Source organism: Myotis yumanensis, unplaced genomic scaffold, assembly GCF_028538775.1.
Source record: "Myotis yumanensis isolate MYYU_CA2020_CCGP unplaced genomic scaffold, mMyoYum1.0.hap1 SCAF_14, whole genome shotgun sequence".
Taxonomy (NCBI): Eukaryota; Metazoa; Chordata; class Mammalia; order Chiroptera; family Vespertilionidae; genus Myotis; species Myotis yumanensis.
The window spans coordinates 28,971,701-28,999,360 of NW_027223765.1; the positions used below are offsets into that span (position 1 = coordinate 28,971,701).

The 27,660-nt window shown below is 46.4% G+C and overlaps 1 protein-coding gene across 3 annotated transcripts in view; it reads left to right on the forward strand.

Annotated features, from left to right (window-relative positions):
- Positions 1 to 14,172, forward strand: part of IL20RB (interleukin 20 receptor subunit beta) — a 33,235-nt gene extending 19,063 nt beyond the window's left edge. For all 3 annotated transcript variants that reach the window (XM_070433476.1, XM_070433477.1, XM_070433478.1), the window contains 4 exons: positions 2,791 to 2,915; positions 5,220 to 5,370; positions 8,440 to 8,582; positions 13,971 to 14,172. In XM_070433476.1, the coding sequence (XP_070289577.1) occupies positions 2,791 to 2,915; positions 5,220 to 5,370; positions 8,440 to 8,582; positions 13,971 to 14,072 (521 nt within the window). In that variant the 3' untranslated portion in view covers positions 14,073 to 14,172. The remainder of the gene's footprint in view (positions 1 to 2,790; positions 2,916 to 5,219; positions 5,371 to 8,439; positions 8,583 to 13,970) is intronic.
- The last annotated feature ends 13,488 nt before the right edge of the window (positions 14,173 to 27,660 follow it).

Genomic DNA, 27,660 nt, shown 5'->3' on the forward strand with positions numbered 1-27,660 from the left:
AAGTAGAAGTCAGGGAGGTTTAGAAGGTGGGGATGGTGGTGGGGGAGCCCAAGCTGGCTGAGAAGGTGAAGATTGATTTGAAGGAGAAATGGCCCTCTAGAGTCAGATGGATGTGGATCAAGTCCCAGCTCAGCAATTGATAGTTGGGTCCCTCCCTGCCTCCTCATCTATAAGAAGGGCAACAGTTTGCCTCAAAGCATAGTTGTGGGAACTATACAAAATGAAATGCATAAATACTAATTGCAGTGCTGTCCTGTTATAGTGCTCAGCTATTGTTAAGTATTATTTTTTTTTTTTTTTAAATATATTTTATTGATTTTTTACAGAGAGGAAGGGAGAGAGATAGAGAGTTAGAAACATCGATGAGAGAGAAACATCGATCAGCTGCCTCCTGCACATCTCCTACTGGGGATGTGCCCGCAACCCAGGCACATGCCCTTGACCGGACTCGAACCTGGGACCCTTCAGTCCGCAGGCCGACGCTCTATCCACTGAGCCAAACCGGCTTTGGCAAGTATTATTTTTATTATTGTCCTAGACATGTCCCACTTGAGAGCTATAGAGTAGAGGAAGGAAAAGGTGGGGACAGGAGTGGAACCATTGGAATATCTTATCAATAGGAATTTTGATGCAGAATGTGAGCTCTTCTTCCCAGGCACTAGGAGGATATAGTGGAAGCAATGGGACCCCAGTGCCAGGCCCCGGGAGAGGCTGGGGGACACTGGAGGGTGGAGCAGCTTTGCCTCTGTCCACAGTGCCCGGGTATCATCCAAACCACCTCCCTCTGGCTCCTGGGAGCAAGAGGCTCCAGCCACGACCACTGCTGGGGGCTGGCAGCTGTTGTTGGAAAGGAAGGCATGGGCCAGAGGAAGATAAAGAAGTGCCTATAAAACTGTGTGGCTAGGGGAGTTGTTCTCAAGCAGGAAAAAGTTTTGTTGCAGGAGGAGGAGGAACAGGAGTCTTTGTACCTACACCAGAAGGTGGAAGATGTGATCCTGTGTGACCCCTGGGCAGGTGGAGTTCACTACAGAGCTGGAATGAAATAGTGGTGCTTAAGGGCATTAAGTCTGTTCCTTTGTCTCTGCACTGTGACTTCTCCCCAAACATATGAAAAGTCTTGTTTTTAAGGCTGCCCTGACCAAGATCTCCTATTCTTACAGGGAAGCCTTTTTGAGAGCAGAGGTTCTTAACCTTGATTGCACATTCCAGTCACAGGGGAGCTTTAGAACTACTTACCCCAGCAGGCCTCCTGAAGCCACATCCAACTCCAGGCTCAGCATCCATTGCCCTGTCTGTCTCACTGCCACCTGGCCGGCCACACCTAGGGGTGAGCAGATCAGTAAGACTCAGGGGCTGTGCCCCATCTCCATTGGCTCTACCCCCTGGCCTCTGCCAGACCCTACCTGTCTGGCCGGTAGGTCTTGAACTCTTCAAGGAAGACACTGGGCCCAGAAGTGCCCAAGATACTGGCGTCGGGCCAGACCAGGAACTTGAGGATGGTGCCCGCCTCGGAGCCCAGGAAGAGTATGTCTGGGGCCCATCCCCAGAGTCTGATTTAGATAATCTGTGTGCATCCTGTTCACTGGAGTTTAACATTTCCCCCAGGTTATTCTCATGCACAGCCAGAGCTGAGATCCACGAGTACAGAGGCTAAACACTCACACAGCAAAGTCTAGAAACCTGGAAAAGACACAGCCCCAAATTCTGGCTTCTAACGGTGTGACTTTGGGCAAGTCACTTAACCTCTCTGAGGCTCATCTGTAGAACAGGAGTAGTATTTACTTTCTTAAGTTTGCTGGATGGAGTAAATGAGTTTGTAGAGTGCACAGGACAAAGGTTCCTGCTCCAACACTCAAAATATTCTCTGAACTGGAATGAGAATTTTTCTAATTCTATTCTCAATAAAGATGGAGATCAGGGGATTCTAATCATGCTTGACCTAAAACTGAAGTAGTCAAACATCTCTCTTCCTTCTGGAGGTGCTTCAGAGGTACTTCTGGTGGTGCTGTGTGCTCATCTGAAGCCTCTGAACTGGGTATGTTTTGCATAGTTGGTCCCTGACTTCCCAAGTCCTTCTGTCCCCTATCCAGGCAGCTCTTCAAATGCCAGGAAATGCTTTGCTCTCTGAAAACTCCCTGCAGGAAATGACTTTCTTTTGAGTGTCCACTGACCCTCGTGCAGGGGGATTTAGCTCAAACTATACTCCATTTCTCAAGCCAAGGCCAACAATCAGGGTGCCCTTCTGTTCCTGCAGTGTCTGGATCTGAGAGGTAAGTATGGCTCCATCATCACTAGCCAGGGACAGAGACTGCCTGTGTGGGCCCTTCTGTTCTCAGTTTGCTGATGGGAAAAGATCCATGGGGACTGCTGGCCAATCTGTTTGGAATCTAGAGTTGGTTATTGGAATTTGTAAAACCCTCTGGTTTTCTGACGTCCTCTATTAAGAATATGAGATGAAGAATACTTGGGCTGAGGTCAGAATGGCCAACCCATTCACAGGCTGCTGATTTGCTGATGTTTGAAATATCAAACATATCACTGATCCATGGGAATTGTAGTAATCTTTGTCATTTTTAAAAACTTGCTCATAATTCAAAAAGCATTTACTGAGCACCTGCTGAGTACAGGAAGATATCGGTAGACATGCTTCTGCATGCTATGAAGTTACAGCCAACCCCTTCCGATGCCAGGAGCCTAGCATGTTTCTACCAATGACTGGTCATCGTTTCCCAGAACAGAAATCAGTCCTGTCTGGGACTGGCTTTGATTCTCCTCTTTTCTTGCCAACAGCCATTCTAACCCCACCTGGAATGGAGGTCACCAAGGATGGCTTCCACCTGGTGGTTAAGCTGGAAGACCTGGGACCCCAGTTTGAGTTCCTCGTGGCCTACTGGAGGAGGGAGCCTGGTGCTAAGGTAAGACTTCTGGCCTTGGCCTTTGAGTCAGACTTTGGAGAAGGCATCACAGACCTCTGAGAGGTGGTTGAGAAGCTGGCCCTGTATTGCTCATTGTATGGGGTGGCCAGGCTGAGTGAAGTGTGGGAAAGAAGAGAGATGGGAGTAGGCTGACAATTCCAGTAGCCTCCTCCTCAAAGAACCGCCTTGGTTCCACCCAGGCCTTGGCTCCATCCCAGGCCTTGGCTGGGAGCCTTCTCAGGCCAAGCTTTACTGAAGTATGGGGGCTGCCTCCTTGTTATAAACTCTAACATAGTTGGATTCACAGTACTTTTTCAATACATTTTCTCCCCTCATCAGCTTGTCTTCTCAGCCATTCTCCCTGGCAATTTTAGGTACTGCAGACCAGGGTGTTCCAGATCAGCCAGAAGATTTCAAAAATGCATGAGGCTGGCACAAGCCTCTTGAGGGTGTGTATCTGGGCAGGGTGCAGAAGTCAGGGCAGAGAGCCAGGGACTGGATAACCCTGCCTAATTATGAGCCACTGGGTCACACAGAATGCCTAAATGGGGTGCTGCCCCTCCCTGTGGGATGGCTGCTGCAGGCTGGGATGGGTGGGAGGTCAGCTCTCCCAGAGGGAATGGTCAAACAGCAGCAGCCACAGCAGCCGAAGGGGTTGAACTTGAGCAGGAACTAGAGCAGTGGTTGTCAACCTTCTGGCTCTTTAAATACAGTTCCTCATGTTGTGACCCAACCATAAAATTATTTTCGTTGCTACCTCATAACTGTAATGTTGCTACTGTTATGAATCATAATGTAAATATCTGACATGCAGGATGGTCTTAGGTGACCCCTGTGAAAGGGTTTTTCGACTGCCAAAGCGGTCACGACCCACAGGTTGAGAACTGCTGAACTAGAGGATAGTCAGACCTGTGGAAGTTCTGTCCAAGCTGATATGGTGACAAGGCCCACTGCAGTCAGCACAGACAAAGGTCGACTTTATCATAAGGATTAATATGGTGCAATAAGGGGTTCTGATAGAATCTATGAACAGAGCTGGCCCAGAGCTGGGTTGCAGCACAGTCTCCCTTACCCAAGGACCCTTGCCTATGGAGTCCCTGCTTCCCTCTGGTGGGCCCTCTCTATTGCACTCTTTCTGTGGCCTCCTCTCCAGCTTACTCCCAGGCCCCGATTCTTCGTCAGTCCTTCCTACATATTCCTGTGACTGTGCCTCACCATCCCTCAAGGCCTCTCAGGCCTACCCCCCCCCCTCCCCCGCCCACACTGTGTCCTCTCCCCTTAGTCCCTGTTTCTGGCTCCAATTATTCTCAAGACCAATTCCCAAGAGAGGAAATCTGATTGGTCCCGCTTATCTTATCAGGCCAAGCTTAGGAGTTGCAGGTTGCTGGCTGGCCTTTGATGGAGGACCCTTCTTAGACTAGGGGTACCTCTGACCACACAACAGTGTCGGGGGAAGAAGGGCATATGCCTCTGTATCCACTCAACAGGGGCTATAGTGTGGGTAGTTTCCCTGGAAGGTATGGGTGGGTAGAATGGGCGTTAACAATGGTTGGACATGGCATTGCCAGCCAAGCAGTTGGAGTGGGGGAGGAGGGGACAGATCAGGGCCTGGGCAGGAGGGCGCACACAGCTCCTCCCTCAGATTCTTTGGATGGAGCCCTCTCTCCACCCATGGTAACTGGGAGGGCCATGCTGAGAGAGGAGTATATGCCCTGAGTCATCTAAGCGTGGTCCAAACAAGCTTCCACAGGGTCAGACGTGGAGCACAGGCCTCAAGGGGTGGGTAGAGGTGGAAGGGTGTACAGATGAATTAACAGATGGCTGGATGGGTGGATGTGTGAGGAGGCACTGCCCACTGGTTCCATTGCTCCTGTGCACTTATCCCCCCAGCTCAGTCATACTAGTGTTTCCAACTTCCACTTCTCTGTCCACGTTATCCTATTGGAGAGATCTTCCCCAACCATTCTTTTTGGTGCCTCCTAATCACTCTACCTTCTTGCTCTGCTTCATTTTTTTTCTTATTACCACCTGATAAATATTACATATCGTCTGTCTTTTCCCACGTAAGCTCCAGGACAGCAGGGACTTTGTTTTGTTCAATGCTATGCTCCAGTGCCTACAACAGTGCTTGCCACATAGTACATGCATAATAAACAGATATGAATGAATGAATGAATGAATGAATGAGGGAACATTCTGTGTGCAGCCTGGGAAGGAAATAGCTGCAGCTTTCCTTCCCTGGTTCTTCTCTCTCTTTCTTGTCTTGCTTCCCTCAGTGTGTAATTGGTTTCTGGTCTTCTAAAGGAACATGTCAAAATAGTGAGGAGCAGGGGCGTTCCAGTGCACCTGGAAACCATGGAGCCAGCGGCTGTGTACTGTGTGAAGGCCCAGACGTTCGTGAAGGCCATCGGGAGACACAGCGCCTTCAGCCAGGCAGAATGTGTCAAGGTGCAAGGTGAGGGTGGCCTGTTTGTTCCCTGGGGTCCTGCATAGGTGACAGCCCCCCTCCCCGCCCCCCGGAGGATGCTTGGCTGCCTGCTGGGTTTCTTTGGTTGGTTCTCAGTCTCTGGTGACCTCACTGACCTGCTTCCTGAGGCTGGATGGGTTCCTATGGTAAAGGTATGCTTCACTCCAATTCCCCTATAGGCAAGAGTCCACTCTGGGGCTGGGTGGCGGTCCCTGGAGCCACTGTCTGGAACTTTCTTTCCCCTGAAAGGTCCCTAGGCCTGAGGCCAGATATTGCAAGGCTGATTTACTATTGAATCAGAGGCGAGTGGCAGGAGAGGCAGGCAGGGGCTGAGAGTCAGCCTGAGGAGGAGACAACTCCCTGTACATCACAGATGCTTTCAGCTAGGAGAGGCCTATGGGAAGTCTATAGACTCCATGTTTGACTTAAATTTTTTCCCTTGACATTTTTATGGTCTAAAACTGCTCAATGTTTAAAAACCCTTTGAAAAGAAACAAAACCCACATCCCACAATTCTGCCACTAAAACACCACTAGTGACATATTTGTATATAACTTGTTAGCCTTTAAAAAATAATTATTTTGCACATTTAGTTTCAAAAAATATAAAATACACATGGAGGCTCCCCTTTCTACCTTTTCTTTTAGCACAAATGGTAGCATACTCTATTTGTTATTCTGCATCTTGTCTTTTCCACTTTATATATCTTATAGATTTTCCATATCTACATAGAACTTCATCTTTCTTTATGGCTATGTAGTATTCCATTTTTTGAATATATAACTAATTTAACTAGCTCCATATTGAAGGGCATTTCATCCCCCCCCCCCCCCCGCACCCCCCGCAATATTTTGCTATTGCTGGCATTGCTTTAATTAGTTACTTTGTACATAGATCATCTTGCTGGTAGACTTGAAGGATACATTCCTGGAGGTGGAATTGCTTGGTCAGAGGCATACACATTGGGTTTTAACTGCTGTTCCCAAATTTCCCTCCAGAAGGGTGTCATCCTTCCATCATTGCCCACATGTGGACTGGACACATGTTGGATTGCACATAGGCTTTGTGCCTGCTTTTTCACAAATATCCATCACATTTCCCAGATGGATTTTCTGATTGCCGTTTTATACTACTTTTAAAACCAGATAAGTCAAGCTTGTTAAAAATTGAAACAACACAGAAGTATATAAAGTAAGAGGTACATGTTTTCCACCGAGAATGTTTATTTTGGCAAGCTTAGCATTTAATCTGCAGGTATTGTGTGATACTAGTACTCACAGGCACTAATAGCACTATTGTGCTTACTGTTCTGTTTCTTGCTTCTTCGCTGTAGTATATTGTGAACATCTTTTCATGTCAGTACACATGTTTCTACCTCATTTGCAAAGAAGATGCAAAATAAGCCAATATATATGTGCCAAAATATATGTAATTATTCCTCTGATAATAGGTATATTCTGTATTTTCCAATCTTTGCCACTATAAACCATGCTGTAGTGAACAAGCTTGTATGTATCTAATTCTCATTAAAATTTTTTTTTTATTGATTTCAGAGAGGGAGAGGGAGAGAGAGATAGAAACATCAATGATGAGAAGGAATCATTAATTGGCTGCCTCCAGCTCACCCCCTACTGGGAATCAAGCCTGCAATGTGCCCTTGACTGGAATCAAACCCGGGACCCTTCAGTCTGTAGGCTGATGCTCTACCCACTGAGACAAATCGACTAGGGCTGTCCTAATTCTCATTTTAATAGCTGAATTCCTAATCTACCATGCTAATGTCTCATAATAAATTAGATCATCTTCTATTTGGGGATATTTAGGTCATTTCCATGTCTTAGGTCATTTGCATTTGCTTTTGAAGATGATGGTCAATGATTGATTGACTCATTCATTCGATGACTATTTATTGAGCACTGACAATGTGCCACTTGCTGGTCTAGTCCCTTGGATACAGCAGGGCTGTCCCTACCTTCTAGTTAGAGAGATGGCTACAGACAAGTAAACAGATGAGATAGCTTCCCTTGTGAGCTATGAAGAAAATGCACAGAGCATGCCTGGAAGGGGTGGGAAGTGTAGATGTGCCACTTGGGGCAGAGGGAGTCTGGTTATGAGGCCGATGCTCTGGTCCAGATGTTGCTGTGAACTGCTTTGTGCGTATCATTGTCTCCTTTCTTGGAATCATGTTTTTGGAATGTACTCAGAGGAGTGGATGAAAGGGTGTGAACATTTGCATATCTCTTGATGTATACTGCCAAAATGTTTTCCAAAAGCATTGAAACAAAGTACAGTGCCCCTGGCCACACATATGAGGCCATCAGCTTCTCTGCAGCCTCCTTGGCTGTGCCACCTTTCACACTGCAGGTGAGCAGTACAGCCTAGAGGGGCTACATGAGTTGCTTCCAGTTACATGATGGGAAAATTACACATGCCCCCTTCTGCATCTTCAGATGCTCCCACTTGGTACTTTCTTACCCATTTACTTAGTTAGAATGACTACAGGCTTTAGAGCCAGCCCTACCTGTGTGACCTGGGGTAAGTCACTTAACCATAGCAGGGGCTTGATATATCATAGTTATCATGTGACTGTTTTCTGAACTCAATATTTTCCTCCCAAAGATGAATCAATGCCAAGAGTAAATTGTGAAACACTTTACTACCTACCGCCCAATTCCCTTCTGTGCTGTTCTTTTTTAGCACCTCCCCCTCATCCTGCCTGGGGCCTGGCACTCTGCCGGTCTTCCTGGCCATGGCCCTGAGGTACTGTGCATGCTAACACAGCCAGTGGTGTAACAGTTGATGCTCCTCCCTTTTCCCAAGAAAATGATTTTAATCTTCCCTGGGGCTTTCTGGAAACCAAGCCTCAATCTGGATTCTAGAAAAATGGTGTCAGTGGTGGTAATTTCAGTCACTGGGGCATACAACCAATCTCAGGATGTTGGCATCTGCTGTCGTGGCCATGTGCAGAGCTAGCTCCAGGAATGTGAGGGAGGCCCAGGATAGGAGACTGCATCTTCACTGTGTCTCCTAAGCCTGTTCTTATCTTTGCATTTCCAGAAGAGACCCTCCCCCTGGCGCTGGCCCTGTTTGCATTTGTTGGCTTCATGCTGATCCTTGTGGTTGTGCCGCTCTCCATCTGGAAGATGGGCCGGCTGCTCCGGTACTCCTGTTGCCCCGTGGTGGTGCTCCCCGACACTTTGGTAAGTGTTCTGTTTTCCTTTCAGCATGATACTGACCAGATGTAGTTTGGGCTGTAGCTGGGCATGGGCACACGTTTCCTGATTGACAAGAATTTGCATAAAGAGGGCAGAAGAGCATGCACAGGACTTCACTTCTAATCAGAGGGGTTGGAGAGTCCTCCCTTCTCCAGGGAGTGGGGGCCTTCTTCAGTAGGCCACTCCTGCTTGCCCCCAGGACCTGGCATGGCCAAGCAAGCAGGGGTGTAGCACAGCTATGGATGCTCGGCAGCTCAGGAGTCATGCACAGTCTTACCCTTCCAGACTGGTCTGCCAAGGGCTCTTGGCCCCTTCCCATGATTATAACAGCAGCTGCATCCAGTAACTTGTTCTGACACAACATATTCAATTCACCTGCCAAGAGCCTCATTGGTTCTCAGGGTGAAGTGCGTGGGTGTGGATGTGGGAGGCATAGATTGTGCTTTGCTTTGGCTGGAGGCCAGGAACAATCTGGACTTGCCCTAAAGGTTAGGATCTCCATCTGTTTTCTCAGCTCCTTTCAAGCCCAGGATTCTTATCTCGCTCCTGAGGACACTGGCCCACAGGTCTGAGGCTCCCCAGGGTGGGTAGTCCTGTGTGCCCATGCCAGGATTGGGAGAAGCAAAAACAGACCTTTAGCAGCCCCCCGCCCCAACCCCCACCCCACCATGTTCCATCTGGCTGGCTCCTGTGCCCATCCGCTAGACCCCAACACACAAAGCAACACAAAGCCAAAACAAAACAACAAAATCAAACCCATTCCTATCACCTCAGAGATTTCTTCTCACAGCTCTCTCCTGGGAGGAGGGTTAGCAGCCAGCTCCTCAGAAGCAACTGGAGCTGGAACTGCCTTCCAGCCACATATTCCTGTAGTTCTGCTTCAGCCCGGAATCGCTCTGGCAGGAGTCACTTTTGTGACAGCTGCATGGCCCTGAAGGGAGGGCTGTACTCTCCCCACGCGGGAGAAACGGTTCTCCCTCATGCCGTCTTCAGGACACCCCTCCACCCTGCTACCTGAAGCCCGTTCTCCTTTTCTCTCCAGTACTTCCAGGCAGTTACCACTTTAGCTGAGATTAGTACAGGGTTAAGCACCAGGCACTGTTCGGAGGCTTCACATATAGAGTATTGACTCCTTTCATTTCCACCTTTTCATAAAGCTTAGCAATGTGCTTTTCATCAGGCCCCCTCCAGCCCAGTCTGAATGGTTTGCTAACTGGTTTACTGCTAACCATGAAGGCAATGTGGTGTATCAAACACGGGAGGCAGGGCAGGCCTCATTCCCTTCAGGAAGAACTTGAGGGGCTCACAGTTCCCCAGAGCTGAAAAGGATGTGTATTCTGCAGTGGTTGGTATAATGTTTTATAAATATCAATTGGGTCAAAATGTTGGATGATACTGTTCACACTTTTTGTGTAGTTCTATTAGTTATTGAGGGAGAGACAACAAAATCTCTATGAGTGTGGTGGTGTCTGTTTGTCCTTTTATGTCAGTTTTTCCTTCATGTATTGTGAAGCTCTGTTTTAGGAGCTTGGATATTTATGGTTGATATATCTTCCTGAGTAATTGGAAGATATATCATCATGAAATGTCCCTCGTTTTCTCTGGCAATACTCGTTATCTTGATATCAATATAGCTTTTTTTTTTTTTGGCTTACTGTTTGTATGGTTTATCTTCTTTTCAGATTCTACTTTAAACTTATCTTTGTCCTCACATTTAAAGTGTGTCTCTTATAGTAGCATATAGTTAGCCTTTCAAAAAAACAAAACAAAACATTCCAACAGTCTTTGCCATTTAATTGGAATGTCTAGTCCATTAACACTTAACTCTGGTCCTGTCACTTTCTGACTTTTGTGTTTGCACCCTGGTTCTTCAAGCCAGTAGGACTGTCATTGTTTATGGCACCAAGAGCGACCTGCCCTCAGACAAGGAACTGTAAAAAAAGGGAAACTCGCCCAGTGACATTACCTTTTTCCAAGTGTCAACTTACGGTTGCTCTCCAGTGACTCAAGGAAGCTAGTTTTCTGTTTTGATCAGTTTTTGAAGGTGTTATCTGTAGGAGATTGGCTTGATTGGTGCGCCTCTGGCATAAGTAGAAGCGGTTCCCTGCAGTGAAAGCGGCGAGCCTGAACCAATCCAAAATGATGATAATGGAAGGGAAGCGATGCTGGCTCAGGCAGGTCCACTAGCTCTTCTTCCCCAGACACGGTGAACAGTTCAGCCTTTCTCAGTTGGATTCCATCAAGCAGTCACCCTTTATGGTTTTCCTTTCAACTCTGTTGCCCATGCTTACCCTCTACTCACAGACCATTCCATTTGTAACAACCTCTCTCATTATTCCTCTTCTGGTCCTACATTCATCAGCCCAGCAGTTTCCTCCCTCGGATCAGGTGCACTAGGATCCTTCCAGGACCCAGTGTCTTGTTAGTGAGCAGAGTAAAGGGTCAGGGGAAGAACCATGTAAAGGGCCAGTTCCTTATAGAATTTCAGATGCACATGAAGAGGCCTCAAATGAGAAGTCCTAGGAATCCTAATGCATTATGAGCCACACCCTACAAATAGCTTTTGGAGAAATCCAAACAACTTAGATGAGACCAGAGACAAGGACAGTCTATGAGAGTATGACCACTTTCACCCACGGGAGGTAGATATCACTACCCTGGACTAACTTTTGCTTCTCTGTTCTCCTTATCATCCTTCCCACATCGCTTCAGTGTCTGTTCCTACATGCATTCCTTTCCATGAGGCCTTTAATTTTTACTGTTTCTCCCTAGGTTTTTTAAGTGGAAAATTTATCTGAGTATATGCATTTCCCATAGTGCTGTGTGAGAAGTAGATCACTAGCATCCATTAAATCCCAAACAGATTCTGGAGCTGCCCATCACCACCGCCATCTCCCTACCTCTCAGCTTTGACTTTGGTATAGTCTAGCTCCGTGGTCAGCAAACCGCGGCTCGCGAGCCATATGCGGCTCTTTGGCCCCTTGAGTGTGGCTCTTCCACAAAATACCACGTGCGGGCGTGCACGTACAGTGCGATTGAAACTTCGTGGCCCATGCGCAGAAGTCGGTATTTTGTGGAAGAGCCACACTCAAGGGGCCAAAGAGCCACATGTGGCTCGCGAGCCGCGGTTTGCCGAGCCGCAGTTTGCCGATCACTGGTCTAGCTGCACTTCAACATTTGCATTAGTTATAGATAATCTTCCAAACTATTAAAAAAAAAGCAACTTCTAGCCATCATTGCAAAACCCACACATCTTTCCAATTAAACCATGGAAAATTACCAAGTGGAAATCCTTGACAACGCTTTAAAGAGCACTATTGAAAAAAAGAACGAAACTAAAAAAAAAAAGGAAAAAAAAGCCCTATTGAGTTTGTGTTTATTTATCTGTTTGGATTAAATATTTCATGTCCATATCTTTAATTTTATAGTTGGTGATGATTGCACTCTGAAATACACCATTAAGAATGTCTTTGCATTCAAGTTGATATCACCAAGTAATATTCTAAAGCAGAAACACATATGCAAGGAAACTTATAGTAAGACTTCTAAGTATATATTCCATATCTAAAGATATAATTTCTTTTCCTTGTCTTTCATCCATAATTGCTTCATGGATATGGAGGCTTTGGTGCTAAAGTGAGAATGACTCCCTTTATTGTACCTCTTCTTGCTGTCACATTCCACTGTAATGTGGGTGACCCCATAAAAATGGCCCCTAGTTAGTCATTCTTCAATGGACCATCCCAAGTATGACTTTGTGTGCTTCATAGAAAATGGAGTTTCTGAGATCAGATGCCTCTGGGGCCCAGATAGGTACCAAAAAAAATAAAAATGTGCAGTGCAATGACTGTAATTCAATAGGGTCAGATGGTGAGGACCATGGCAGACACGTTCCAGCCAAACAAGACAGCTGCTTCTCAGTTCCAGCAGGTTGCTGCCAAGAGGGAATGCACATGAGCCAGTGTTACAAGATCTTCAAGTTTTAAGTGAGAAACAAACAAACAAAAATCTAGACTTTAATGAGAAATCTTCTGATTTTTAAACTTTGAAAACGAATTCAAACTGATATATGTCAGCTGAACCTTGCTTGAAAGTTAGTTCTAACCTGTGGGACAACAGTTTTGCACCTTCTGAAATTCTGGGGTTGTGCTGTTTTACTTTAATGTTCTAGAACTATACTCTCCAGTACAGTAGCCACTCGCCATATGTGACTGTTGAGCACCTGAAATGTGGCTAGTCCCAAGTGAGATGTGCTGTCAATATAAAACACGATGGATTTGGAAGAGTCATTAAAAAAAAAGGATATAAAATATTTTATTGATATTTTTGTATTAGTTACATGTTGAAATGATATTTATTTTAAATAAAATATATTATTACTTTTAACTTTACCTGTTTCTTTTTACTTTTTAAACATGTGCTACTAGAGAATTTTAAATTGCATTTGTAGCTCACATTATATTCCTATTGGACAGTGCTGCTCCAGAATTTAAAAAATAATCCAGTATAACACTGCAGACTTAGGTAGCCAGTGTCCTGAGAATCTGACTGGGCCAGCAGCTGTGAACTGGTGGTGGGTTCCACAAAGGCAGCCCTGCTCAGTGAGCCCCGTGTGGGCATTGTCCTTTCCCATGATTTCCCCGAAACACTAAGAGTGAGATCCCCTGAAGCTGCCTCTTTACAAACATGGATCAAGGCCAACTGACTGTCTGAAGCTGATGTCTCCTGGGGACGGAGGTGGAGGAAACCACTGAGCCTGTTTATCTGTGTCACCTGCCACTCTTCGGAGTGATGAAGGGGAGGCCAAGGGAGATAACCGCAGAGGTACCTCCTGAATTTGGTGGTGAGCAGGTTAGCAGTGGTTGGGGAGTGTCCCTCTGAAAAGCTGGTACCTGCATTTTTACAACTGGCTTTGATTATGTATTGGGGTCCCTGGGAGAAGATGGCGGGAACATGAAATATGAGTAGGGAATGGATTTGTGTTTCGGGAGCGCCATCTCTGGACTGGGCACCCTGCTAGGTGCTGTAGGCAGAGCATCTCAGACCAGGTCGTTATTTTCAGAGCTCGCTGGTAGAATAAAATTAGACTTTTTTTTTTTTTTTTTACCAGAATTATATTCTGGGCTTTTATGAGGCAGGGTCCCAGAGAGAGGAGCACTGATGGAGCTGGGTCCCAGCAGATCTGCTGTTCAGTGGCCTGGGAGACATCTCCGTAAATGCTGGAAGGCCCTGATCTAGGAGTTAGAATTGTTTTGGGGCTTTTTGCTGCTTAAAAGTTAATTAACCAAATAATTGGGATTTTGTGATAGTGTTACAACTACTATTTTAGTGCTACTATTCATCTAATACATATTAATGGGAATTACTTTTCAGAAAATCACCAATTCACCCCAGAAGTTAATCAGCTGCAGAAGGGAAGACGTGGAAGCCTGTGCCACGACCGTGCTGTCTTCTGAGGAACTCTTCAGGACCTGATCGAGGAGGCGTGGGGAAGGGCCCAGATGAAGCTGAGAAACCTAGTCTGCATGACACAGGTGGAAAGGCTGTGCTTCTGTGTTTCTGTTTTCCTCCAAGGACAAGAGAAGTCAGAAGAGCCTACTGTGTCCATTTCTAGAAGCAACTGTCAGAGGCAGAGTGGTTTGGCAGACAAAGCACTGAGTGGGGGCAGATGTGCCTGCAGAACTGGATCTATCTGCCAACCACTAGCTGAATGACTGTGGGAAAGTGACTTGTTCTCTCTGGCTCTCAGTTTTCTCATCTACAAAATGGGTGGATTAAGTATACAACTGTTATACCATATATATCCAGCACTGGCAGAGCTGTAGGGAAATTGGTGACGCTGTACATTGCAATTGGTGCGGCTCTTCTGAAGAGCAGTATGTAAAAGTATAACAGGCACGATCAGAGACTCTATACACCAAGTGGGTTTGGAGATCCCACTTTCCTAGAGGAAACCTTGGAAAGGAAAGGAAGGATGGGTACAGTGGTGTTGGTTTCACTTTAAGCCAATGCCTGTGCAGAGGTGAATGGCTCAGCCTGCCCTACAATGAAACTGGGACGTGCAGGAATGCTGTGAGTACATGAAAGACTGTAAACGGTAAATAGTGTGTGCACATTGAGGGCAGCAGCTAAAATGTATGTGTATGATGAGACGACAACACAGAAGGACGTCAATAAGTGCGATGTTTGCTATGTTCCTTTTTCCTGTAGGGTTGTTAAAGTATAGAACTAAAAGTAGAAAGGGGTCACCTTGGGTAATCGTTTTGGTTTCTTCCAAAAAAGTGATCTTGAGGGTTCTAGTTATATTAAGGACCTTGAGTCCAGAGAGGCCACTGAAGACAACCTTTGGTCAGGAGGTGTAGGGGCGACCTTAGGTCAGGGATGGGGCAGGAGAAGAATAAGGGGACAGCCTCTGGCCACATGAGAACTCCAACTGAGGCAGCTGGCCAAAGCCTCCCCTGGTCAGGGGGCTCCTGGGTCTTCCTGGAGGCCTCACTCTACAGTGAATCCCTTTGGGGATCTCTTTTCCTTAAGAGGCCTACCTCTGGAAGCCTCTTCCTTTTCCTCTCCTTCACTAGGAGGGGAAAAGAGGGTCAGGGAACGAATGGAGAGGGGAAGTTTTTTTTGGCAAAGTGATTGATGGGCAAGGCCTGTGCCTCTCCCTTCTTAGCCCCCACCCCTAACAGCTCTGGAGCTTCTGAGCTGATTGTCTCCATGCCCACTTCCTGGTCCCCTTCCAGCCAGCCCAGTGGGGACCATCTAACTGCCTCAACCAGGTGTTTCCCCCTACAAGATAGAGGCCTACAACCCTCTCTCCACCTGGTGGGGTTTCAGTGATCAAAGGATGGGATCTCTCTAGGAAGATGAGATACTTGAAGATCTTTTCCTTTGTACTATTTTGTATGTTTTTTTGTTGTTTGACTCTTTTGTGAAGGGTATTTGTTAATTTTATATTTGGCTTACACTGAAAACATTTTCATTTTGCAAAAATAAAAACTATTCTACTTCACTGATCACCACATTCCTTCTTCCCTCTTCCCAGCCTCTCCACTCTGGCCACTGTCCCTCTGTACCCGTCCAAGTTCAGGACCCAGAAATGACCCATGACTTCCCTCTGCTTGAGTCTCTCTCACAGTTGTCCCAGGGCCCATCCATTCTTGCTGGTATATGTGGGTATACAGAAAGTTCTATTGATTATTCTGTTGTTTTCTCAGGTCTCCAGAATACATTCATTGAAGCCCAAACACACCCTACACTAAGCTAATCGCCAGAGGGGTTGCCTTCTCTGTAGCTGGTTATGTCCTTCTCTCTCCTGGAGCACTATGTCCTGACACCCCAGGCCTCCTTTCCCCCCTTCCGGGACACTTTAACAGTAAAAAGGGGCACAAGTAATAACTCCAATAGGATGACAATGGAAGACTGACCATGTGTTGTAGTCCTTGTTATTGATCAACCCAGTAGAGTGTGCCTGAACCCAGGATCAAGCCCAGCTTTCTTAGTCCTGCCTTCAGGGTCCAATAAACAAAAACCCCAAAAGGAGAATCTAAAAGGAGCATCCCAAAGGAGAATCTTGGCTGACATCAACTGACAATAAATTGGAAAAGTCATGAGTCCATAAGGATACACAAAACAGCAAATGCTAATACAATGAATTCTCAAAAAAGGTGAGTAAGAGTGCATTTATACTTAGTCTTGTTATTCAATCGTGTTGGGCTTATTGACTCACTGTATCAATGAAGAATACTAGTAAATGTAAATATACCAATCAGAAGCATTTTTCTCTATCACCATTTCCAGACCCAAGTCAGACCCAGTGTCACCTGAACGCTTGCATCAGCCTCCTCACCAGTTGCTCTACTTGGAATCTTTCTGCACCTGCCCATCGCCTGTCCTGCCAGGGATTCCATGGCTAAGTTCTTTTAAGATCCTTCTACAGTGGGGCCAGGCTGGTGTGGCTCTGTGGTTGAGTGCCGACCTATGAACCAGGAGGTCATGGTTTGATTCCTGGTCAGGGCATATGCCCGGGTTGCAGGCTCGATCCCCAGTAGGGGTCATGCAGGAGGCAGCTGAACAATGATTCCCTCTCATCATTGATGTTTCTATCTCTCTCCCCCTCTCCCTTCCTCTCTGAAATCAATAAAAATATATGAAAAAAATAAAAGATCCTTCTATAGTGGGTGGAGGGAGGCAAGGGAAGGGAAAATGAGAGACATCTGTAATATGGTCAACAATAAAAAAAATCCTTCTACAGAGGGATTGTAGACTATCTGCCTACCTAACCTCTGTGCTACTCCACCCCAACTCTTAAAATTTTTTTACCTTTGTTTTCTGTGTGCTTTATTTTTCCTTAGGCTAACTTCCTGTGGGTGCAGATCTCTGTTTCCTTTCAATCCGGTGTGACTCACTTCCTTCAGGGAAAGTTCGCCAGTTGAGCCCACCTGGGAGGATCTCATGACGTCTACGGGTGTCTGGCGCCACCTTGTGTTGAGTGCTGGAAAAGTCTTTCTTCTGTTCCCACTCGCGGAGATAAAGGAAAGCTCAGACAAATTTCCTGGAGTGAGAACTCAATTACAAAACTTCCACGTGCGTGGCCCCTCACAAACCTTCACTGTCATTAGTGGATTTAGAGTTCAGGAGCTGCAATCTCCTCACTTGTGTTCATCTGAAAGTTAGGGGCTTCCCTCTGCTCACAGAGCTCTTCCTGCTGGGGCCTTGGCCTCTGCCTCACTCTCCTGTCTTTCCTCTGCACTGCCCTTTCCTATCTTTTAACTCCCCCTCCCCCCCATTTGCTCCTTTGTGTATTCTTATGGACTCATGACTTTTCAAAAAATGCTTCTGCTTGCTGTATTTACATTATATCTAGCCTATCCCTGGGCTAGACTGACTTTCTGGGGGTCTTCCTCAGGCCATGAAATAGGACAAGGAGTCATGTTGAACTACTGTGAAATTTGGAAATGCCATACAAGAGTTGACTTAAAATCACAGTTTTCTCTTGCTGGCTCAAGGCTTCAGGTCCTCAAGCACTTATCAACAAAGCCTGGAAAAACCCATCCTTCCCAGGGGCGGGAGCACCACATGTGGAAGCAAAAGGAAGACACAGCCCTTCCTGCCTCCTTCAGTGAGAGGCTGCAAAACCCCATTAAGAAGGACCTTGGAGGAAAAAACTGAGCTGGAGCCTTCTCAGGAACCTGCAAAAAGCCCCAAGAGCAAAAGCACAAACCCTCCTACTGTAGAGGAGGTGTAGGCCCCTGGTCCTTTCATAGGACCCCATTGGGGAAATTTTAAAAAACCACTTTAAAAAACCTGATTGTTGGAAAAATAAGTGCCTGTACAAACCACAGGAACTCCCACATTTTCCTCTGTACTTAAACCACTTATCTGCAATGTGGTCACACACCTCTAAATTTCCGGGAGATGCCAGTAAGGCTTCTACCAAATTGCTTCAGCGTAAGATGAAGCCTACAAACATCAGCTTGGGTTTCTAGCCTTAGCAGATCATACCCCCAAGTAGGCCCTCAAATGTCATCCCACCCATGTTAACCACGTGGAAGGGTTTTCTCAGATGAGGCCTGTTGCACTGAAGTTAACTCACCACTGTCTCACCTTCACTTTTGAGTCTTGAAATTGGAAATAGTTCAAGATGGAATAACTAACTCCCTCTTCTCAGATTAAGCCCAGATTATGGATGGCCAATGGGGTGGAGGATTACTGTATTTCAAATGAAGATTCTAATTTAGCAGATGGCAGCAAGTAGATGCTGAAATTTAAAGATGTGTAACTGTAAGCAGCTTAGTTTTAATTTATGAGAGCAATTTTTTTGTCAGGTAGAAGGATTTGTCTTCCTTCCTCAGTTGTTCCTGCTTGCTCCTGCAATGCTCAGTGTTCCTGCTTGCTCCTGCGATGCTCAGTTGTTCCTGCTTGCTCCTGCAATGCTCAGTGTTCCTGCTTGCTCCTGCGATGCTCAGTTGTTCCTGCTTGCTCCTGCAGTGCTCAGTGTTCCTGCTTGCTCCTGCAGTGCTCAGTGTTCCTGCTTGCTCCTGCTTGTTTCTGCGATGCTCAGTGTTCCTGCTTGCTCCTGCAATGCTCAGTGTTCCTGCTTGCTCCTGCGATGCTCAGTGTTCCTGCTTGCTCCTGCAATGCTGAGTTGTTCCTGCTTGCTCCTGCAGTGCTCAGTGTTCCTGCTTGCTCCTTCAATGCTCAGCTGTTCCTGCTTGTTCCTGCAATGCTGAGTTGTTCCTGCTTGCTCTGTTTGCTTGAAGGCAAAAGGCTCTGGGCAATGAAGCTGTGAACAGGCTCTGGTGATCTTGCAGGTACGTCAAAGCACCTAATTAGAGCTCATGGCCACCCTATTGAAGTGGAGGGGGATGTAAGCAATGGCGCTCACTGGCTCCTGGGCCTGGAGAATTCCCACGGCTCCCATGGCTTCCCAGCCTTCTCTATTCTCTTTCTCTTCTTCAGAAGCAATTCTTTCAGCCCTCTGTTGTCTCACAGGAGTACTTCTCTCTATTTGTGTATATTTTAGTTTGCTCATGGGAGGGGGTGAGTTCCATGTCCTGTGCGGCTGCCCTCTTGGACCTCTAAATGTCACCACTTTGAAAGTAAGCTTGTCCACTCTATCTCACTCTATTGAAAGACTGAGTGAATTAACCTGGGGCTGGGCCATGTCACACTATCTTTATGGACCAATAATGAAGAATAAACCTTCAGAGTAAGCCGATGACATGCAGCCCAGAGGGAGAAGGAATGGGTCTACATAGGCTGGGCTTCAAAGTTCATGTAGGAATGGAGATGAATGTACTCCATGCGTGGCCAGAGAGTGGGACCCATGCTCAGCACATGAAGCTGGGGTTGAGGCTGGTTGTGTGGTCTGTCCAGTGAATGGAGGCTGACAGCACTCCAGGAATGTGCTGCTTGCCCATGGTGCAGAAAGCAAAAGGGGCATTTTTGTAAAAAATGGGAGCTGGTTCAACAGTTTAGTTGACTTAAAAATGGGCCAAAAGGCAGTCCACAGTGAGAAAATTAAAAATACCCTGGCCAGGTTGGCTCAGTTGGTTGGAGCTTTGTCCCATATACTGAAAGGTTGAGCATTTGATTCCTGGTCAGGGCACATGCCTAGGTTGTGGGTTCTATCCCTGGTCAGGGCACATACAGGAGACAACTGAACAATGTTTCTCTCACACATCAATGTCTGTCTGTCTGTCTGTCTGTCTCTTGCCTTTCCCCTCTCTCTAAAATCAATAATCATGTCCTCAGATGAGGATTTAAAAGAAAATGGCTGACCTCCCCTGGCTAATGTAAAGGAAGGAATTCAAAGGCTTAGGAAGACTGGAATGTGAGAGTGGCTTTATCATATAAGACCTACTCACCCACATGGGCTGGTCCAGAAGACAAACCTTTTCCAATACTGTAAAGAACAAATTTGTGCAGGAGGCCCAGCATCCTTGAAGAGCTCTGTGACCACTCTTCTCAGCAGGCTAGGCCATACAGTGGGAGCTGCACTCATTGAATTGAGAAACCTAAACGCAATGGGAGCAATTGAACCTGGAGCCAAGTGATGACCTGCACCAAAGGCAAGGTAGACATGGTTAGTGTAACGGATAACCAAGAGCCAAAGCCGTGGTCAAAATAATCGGACTCACACAGATCTATGACATTGGCTAGTTGGCCATAAGGTTCTTAGAAGCCTACTAAATTTTCACTTGATCTGTGTAAGCAGAAAAGTTCTAGATCAAGTGAACAAGAGTCTAATCTGATTCATAAAAACAGAGTCATGGCCCTTCAATCAATCCCCAGACTTGAGAGCTAGTTTACAGACCTAGAGCCCCTTGAATGAAGGGAGGCTAGGTCCCCTTTAGGAAGGACCCTGGTGTGTGTTATGTGCCATTGAGTCAGCTCCAACTCCTGGAGACCCTGTGAATGAGTGATGCCCACAATGCCCTGTGCTCAGCAGCCCTGCTCAGCTCCTGCAGACTCAGGCCTATGTCTTCTTTATGGAGTCAACCCATCTCAAGTTTGGCCTACCGCCTTTCCTACTGTCTTCTATTCTCCCCAGCACTATTGCCTTTTCCAAAGAACCCTACCTTCTCATGATGTGCCCAAAGTAGGACAGCGTCAGTTTTGTCATTTTTACCTCCAGTGATATTTCAGGCTTAATTTGCTCTAGGATCCACTTGTTCGTCTTCCTGGGTCTCCAGTTCGCCACCAGCAGATCTTGGGATGTATTAGTCTCCAAAGTTATGTGAACCAATTCCTTATAATTCTCCCCACTCCACCCATGCACTACCCCCCCCCCCCCCCCCCCAATATGTAGTCTGTTTCTGTTTCTCTGGAGAATCCAGACTAATACACAGCTGCAGCTTCCCTCCTTAGTCTCTGGTTTCCCCAGACACTGCTGTCTACTCTGCATTCATAGTCCCTTTGGCCTCCTCAAAGTGAGCCTGACATCCACCCTTTTTGTTCTTCAACAGCAGGGGACACACATCAGACACTCTGCCTGGAATCCTAAGTTGAGTTTTAGAGATAAACTGCCCCCTTCACACCCTTTCCCTGAGGGCAATGAAACTCTGAGCACTACAAAGACATCCTCTTCATAAATCCTTTGAAATGTCCTACAACTTAATCATTTTTGTATCCTTTCAATGAGTGACAGGTACAGTATTTGGATATTATTTTTAGGTTTAACATCATGTTATATATTGAAGAGGTAAGGAGGGAATAGCATCTTTGCAATGAGACCAGGAAACTATTAAGCATGAACAAGTTTATATGAAAAATATTGCTATTGGAAATAAAAAGACTATGAATAGCTGATGAGAGATGATTGAATTAAAGATAAAAAAGAAATTAAATATAATACAGCACCAAAAGATGAAGAAATTTTAAAAAAACAGATAAGAAGTTGAGAGTCATGGAAGATAGATTGAGAAATTTCAACACACATCCACAAAGAATTCCTGAATGAGAAAACTAGTGAAAGCATAGGAGAGGAAATGGATGAAAAATATCCATAATTAAAATAAAATTCCAGTTCAGCCCTGGCTGGCGTGGGTCAGTTGGTTGAACATTGTCCCATGCACTGAAAGGTTGCCAGTTGCATTCCTGGTCAGGAGACTTTCTGCATCTTCTGGCCTGTGAGCTCAAGGCACCTGTTATTAGGTTCAGACACATGTTAGGTACAGCACACAGTGGGTGCTTACTCCAGCAGTTTTTCTAAGTGTTGAAACTTGGCGCTGGACCCTCCTCCTCTGACTGCTCCTGTGATTGTTTTAGGAAAGCTGTTACAGACAAAATAGGCCAAATTGTTGAATTCTGATTCCATATATAAGATAGAAAAGACAGAGCAGATTATATATTGGCAGTTTTTACCCCCTCTTCCCAATCCCAGACTAGATGAAGCTGAGGAAGAGTAGCAGGAGGAGGAGGAGGAAGAGGGCAGATGGGGAGGAAGTAATGGAGAAATAGGGTCTCCAAAAGGGAGGCCCCCTGCCCTCCTCTGGGGGTTAGTTATAACATATGGCGGTGCTATTAAACTCTCCAATAAAGTTTGGGGACTTAGGAACAGAGGGGTTAGAGATAAACTCCCATTTGGAGATTTGGGGAACAGATACCTCACCTTTTAAAATATGCTCCAAGGTGGGCCTCTAAACCTAAAGGCCAAGGTAAGAAGAGAAAACATCTTCAATGACTAGGTTTAAATATAAAATGCCTGACTTTCTCCAGGACTGACCACGGTTACATTTTCTGCCACCAGGAGGAATGGAGACTCCAAATAAAGGTAAAATTGAATTATGCAACAATAAAAAAAATCATATCACGAACAGCTGTATTCTTAGGCTGTTTCCATTTTTTTTGTATGTCACTTCAAATACTGTTGCAATAACCATCTTTGCACACTTGTGTGAGTGTGTGGAGCACAGATTCCTAGGTCAGAGGGCACGTGCGCTAGAAAGTTGGATTCCAAGTTTTGATTCTATTCCCCCATTTTCCTTTCTCCACTTACCTGGCTTTATCCTGAGATGGAATGAAAGAGTTATGGCTTCAATTTCTCCCTCGGCCTGCCAAATTAAGATATTTAAATATGAAGCGTAGGTCTATCTATCACCAAAGAGGTGTGGAAAAGTGAATATTTGCTTCCCACCCTGTCCTCTTCCGAATATTTGTAAATAATTCTGTCACAGGCATTGTTTGGCTTTTCCAAGTGTTTCCCTAGGAACCCGCTTAGCTAGCTGTAATCCCCAGACTGCCACTAGGTGTCAATGTAGCTCTTGGTTGGTGCCAACTCGGAGCTCCCGTTAATTTGGTTCAGTCCCTGTGGAGCCTGAGCGTCCTCTCCAGCAAAATAACAAATGCCCGTCGTCCGGGGCACTTTCTCTGGGAAGGACTCCAGGGAGCTCGGGAGTTTGCATACGAAGCCGAGGGAGTGAGGGGCTTCTGGTAATGATATTCAACGCCTAATGCAGTCGCTCACAGGCAGAGTGGGGGTCCTTCCCAGCTTTGATATATGAGATTATTATGGGGAGTAATGCAGGCCAAGAGGCTGTGCGGTAGGATTCCTGTGTGAATTGGGAGGCTCTGTGCAGCAGAGATGGTCGCTGACATGGAGGGAAGAGGAGCCACGGGGGTGCCAGGGCAGAGGGCTGCCCTGAAGGGCCAGGCACTCTCTGAGTTTGTTCTCAGTGGTAGTGGGTGGGGCCTTTTCCCCAGATGCAAGTAGAGGCCAGAGAGGATGAGCATTTCCCCTCAGTCCTGCGGGGGAAGGCAGAGCGCAGCCCCAGGCGGACAGTGTCTTGGGGAGAAAGCCTGAGGGACTGCGCCTGGTTGTTGCTCTGGATGCCAGAATCTTGACTGAATCAGAGTTAAATCCAGGACTTTATGGAGGTGACAAAAGAGTAAATGGGGGAGTGGCTGGCCCCCTGCAGTGAGGCCTCAGTACCGCTTCCTCTGCAGTTGACCTCTAAGGACAATGGGGGTGAGGCTGGTAGGAGGTTCCCTAGGGAGCTGGCAGCCCCCTAGACAGGTTGCCAGTTAAATGGTCTTTCTTGTCTTCTTCCGGCTTGTGCCAAGCCTCTTCCACTGCCCATTCTATTTATACTACAGTGTTGTTTTTTGTATCAAGATTTTTATGTTTGAGCCACATCACTAGCTTGAAATAGAAATTCTATGCTCTTGTTTGGATGTTTCTACCTACCCTGGTGAGTCCCCACAGACTCTTCCTATGGGTGATGGGAATCCCCTCTGAAGACCCCCATGTCCCACCTTCATGCTGTTTCTGGACCACAGACGGGCGACACACTGTGGTCACTGCCAAGGGCATCCCTTCCGTAGTCTGGTCCTCGATGGATGGATGCCTGTCCTCTGGAGAGTGAGTTCTCTCCCTGGCATCAAACTTATATACTCAGTTTTTCTCATCTGCTCAGCTGCTACCCTTGGAGCCAGCACAGGCCACAGCCAAGGACTCTGCCAGATCTAATTCTCCCCTCCCAAATCCTCAGACCCCAGGCTTTAGACCTTTGCCTAGAGCCTGCGTCTCCACCCTAGATTATACTTCTTTTTCCATAGACCTGTCCACCTTGTCAGCTTTTTTAGCCTCAAGTCTGGATCTAAGACCCTTTATTCCCAGAAAATCCTGGCTTCCACTGCAGACTATCCACCTTTCTTCTGAGGTCTGCAGATCTGGAGGTCTCAGGCAGGGGCATGCTTTTGTAGCTCCACACAATCCTGTGACATTCCCCTAGAACAGTGGTTCTCAACCTTCTGGCCCTTTAAATACAGTTCCTCATGTTGTGACCCAACCATAAAATTATTTTCGTTGCTACTTCATAACTGTAATGTTGCTACTGTTATGAATCATAATGTAAATATCTGATATGCAGGATGGTCTTAGGTGACCCCTGTGAAAGGGTCGTTTGACGGTCAAAGGGGTTGTGACCCACAGGTTGAGAATCACTGCCCTAGGACATCAACAATAAGGTGTTATATACCTTATATCCCCATGGGGCCTTAGCATCCTCTCCTGAAATATATATAATCTATATATTATAAAAGCCTAATATAGAAAGTGTCCCCTCGGGAGTTCGACCGACCAGGAGTTTGATTGCTCGCTATGATGTGCACTGACCACCAGGGGGCGGCACGGAACGAAGGAAGGCCCTGGCCAGTAGCCGGCAGCCAGGGAAGGGAGGCCCTGGCTGGCAGCCAGCAGCCACTAGGGACCTACCCATGCACAAATTTTGTGCACTGGGCCTCTAGTATTATATAAGGCCTTAATTTGCATAAGTAAGAAGGGTCGCCCAAGGGCCTCGATATGACTTGGTCTCCTTACCCAATGGACTAAGATAGGCAGCCAGTGTGATTTGTTCAATTTTGGACTCACTTTGGACCTAGTTACTTTGATTGTTGACAGAAAGGTCTTCATTTTTGTATCTGCAGATAAAAGAAATCTGTAGATACCAAATCTTTATTCCTTGATTCCTATGGATAGGCATATAGGCAATTATGCTCTATTTTCAAGTGAGTAAATGCAGCGTTCTTGCTTCAGGACTCTGTGGAATGACTGGTTGCCAGCTTAATGGGAAAGTGGGCGGAGGGGCTGCGTGTGCTTTGCTCTCTTATTCTCCTTTCACTCTCTTGCTCTCTCTCATTCCCTGGTTTCTCCTTCCTAAACCTGAGCACTCAGCCTGTTTGTGGGGTCTGGATGGTGGGTTTCCTGCCTGCTCAGTGTGCTTGGCTGCTACAATCTACAATGGGAGGGTATTTTGAACTAGGGTGGGTAGGAGAGTCTTCTTGGGTCTGGGACAGAGCACAGGCACCCTGGCACTTCCTGTGTGACACCTGCCTCCAGGCTCTAGCAGCTGAGGGAAGAAAGAGGGTGTGTGTGTGAGTGGGGGATGTGGGTGAAGGTGAGTTTTAGAGTTCCTGATTTAACCATTTTATGCTCAGGGTCATGTAGAAAGCAACATAAATATGGTTTGCCATTGGGGCATGGGATCAGCAAAGAAGGGAGAGGGATTAGGGAGTGATGGGAATACATGAGTTATGGGTGGGAGAGAAGGTTGATGGTCTGGATCTAGCTCTGGAAAGTATTTAAGACTCTTTCCTGGCATCGAGTCCAGTCCAGGATTCATAAACTAATCTGTTTGAAGGATCTGAATTCTGGAAGTGGGCAAAAGCATAGAGAACTCAGGGGAGGAGTGCACAGAAATGGTGAAAGAGATCCAAGGGGATCTGGGTGGAGCAGGGAGAGTGTCCCTTCCATGGGTTCTCCCTCAGCCCTTGTGCATGTTGTTCGAAATTGGAGCTGTGAGCACACGCCCTCTTGGGGCAGGTGATAACGAAACTCTAAGTAGCCCTGACTGAGGATTCATATTCCATTTGGAGTTTCCGTCCATGTGCTCAGACCTCTCTTCCGATGTCTCATGGGAGATCCCTTCCTCTCAGTACCAACTCTGGTCTGGGATGTGGTCTTTTCTCAGGGATAAGGACTCAACCAGTGGGATCCCCAGCCAGTGCCTCAGCTGCTCCCTGACGAGGAAGGAAGCCTGGAAATGTGTGGAGAGGACAGGTTAGCACGATGTAAAACCTGTCTGTTAGGTTGGTAAACCTCCAGTCAGCACGGAGGACACCATTGGTCATTGGCTACCTGAAGTCCACTGCAGGCCTCTCACTGATGGGGACACAGAGGCCAAGAGGCACTTGGGCTTCTTCAGCCCCATGGGATCCCAGTCCTGGCCACTGTCCTGGGTGGTTTCATCACTGGTCATTCAAGTTTGTGCCTTCAGGAAAATGGGGAAGTATATTCTTGTCCTATGACTTCCTGAACACCCAAGCAGTTTCCCATATCTCTGAAGCCCCCAGGCAGGTGAATGTCTTCCAAGGCAGGACAGGAGTCAGCCAATAAAGCAACTGGGGCTCACCCTGCTGCTCAGTTGGCTTCTAATGGGACAAACATCAAGTTGAGCTGCCTCAGTTTCCTTAGACTGATCAGTTTCTGATATTAAAGAAGAAATGGCCCAGGTTCACATGGGACACCACTCCTCCCCCATTCCCTTGGCTTGGGGTATTGAACCAAATCTTTTTTTTGGGGGGAGGGGGGGTAGGAGGGGACAATACTCCATATATTTTAAAACAGGAATGATGAGCAGAATCATAGAGGCGGTATTTAACAAGTGCATTCAGTTCAGGCCTAACACCTAGGAAGTACTCCTGAATCACATTAAACTATGGGAAAGTCCATTAGGAGAAAAATTTGACTAGTGCATGTTTGATGTTCCAGTTTTATTCATCGGAGATAATATGTGGTACGGTTTGAATCTGTAGCAAAATTTTGTCCTTTCTTTCAAAAATAACAAATGACATTCTGTGGTCTCTTTTTCTTTTTAATTTTATTTTTTTACCTCAAGTACAACACACACCAATAAAAAAGATGTACGTCGCATGTATCTGTGGTAATAGCCATGGCAAAGGCAGTCTGAGGCATATTAATAACAGACTTATCTGTGGAGCAGCACCTTATGTAAGATGCATTTTCCTCTAGAGCCAAGCAGCAGAGAATCTACCTACGCAAGCAGATAAGTGGCCCCTGGGCCCACGTGCATCCCAGCACCAGGCCCAGAGCAGGGGGAATTTTCTCACCTACATAATTGACATAATAAAGGTAGGATTTCCATTTAGCCTAACAGATGCTAACATGTAAATTGATATTTGATGTTCCGCAGTCTGGCTGTACTAATGTCACCTATGGAACCCAAGATAATTTCAGTGACATCTTTCTTTTCTCTGGGAGAGAAGTGTGCTTCTTGCCAGTGCCCATTTGACAAGCCTGGATAAACATTTGTGTGGCAAGTGGGGAAAGCACATTTAATGTTTACTTGAGTATAGCCCAGTGGTTGGCAAACTCATTAGTCAACAGAGCCAAATATCAACAGTACAACGATTGAAATTTCTTTTGAGAGCCAAATTTTTTAAACTTAAACTATATAGGTAGGTACATTGTTATTAACTTAATTAGGGTACTCCTAAGGCTTAGGAAGAGCCACACTCAAGGGGCCAAAGAGCCGCATGTGGC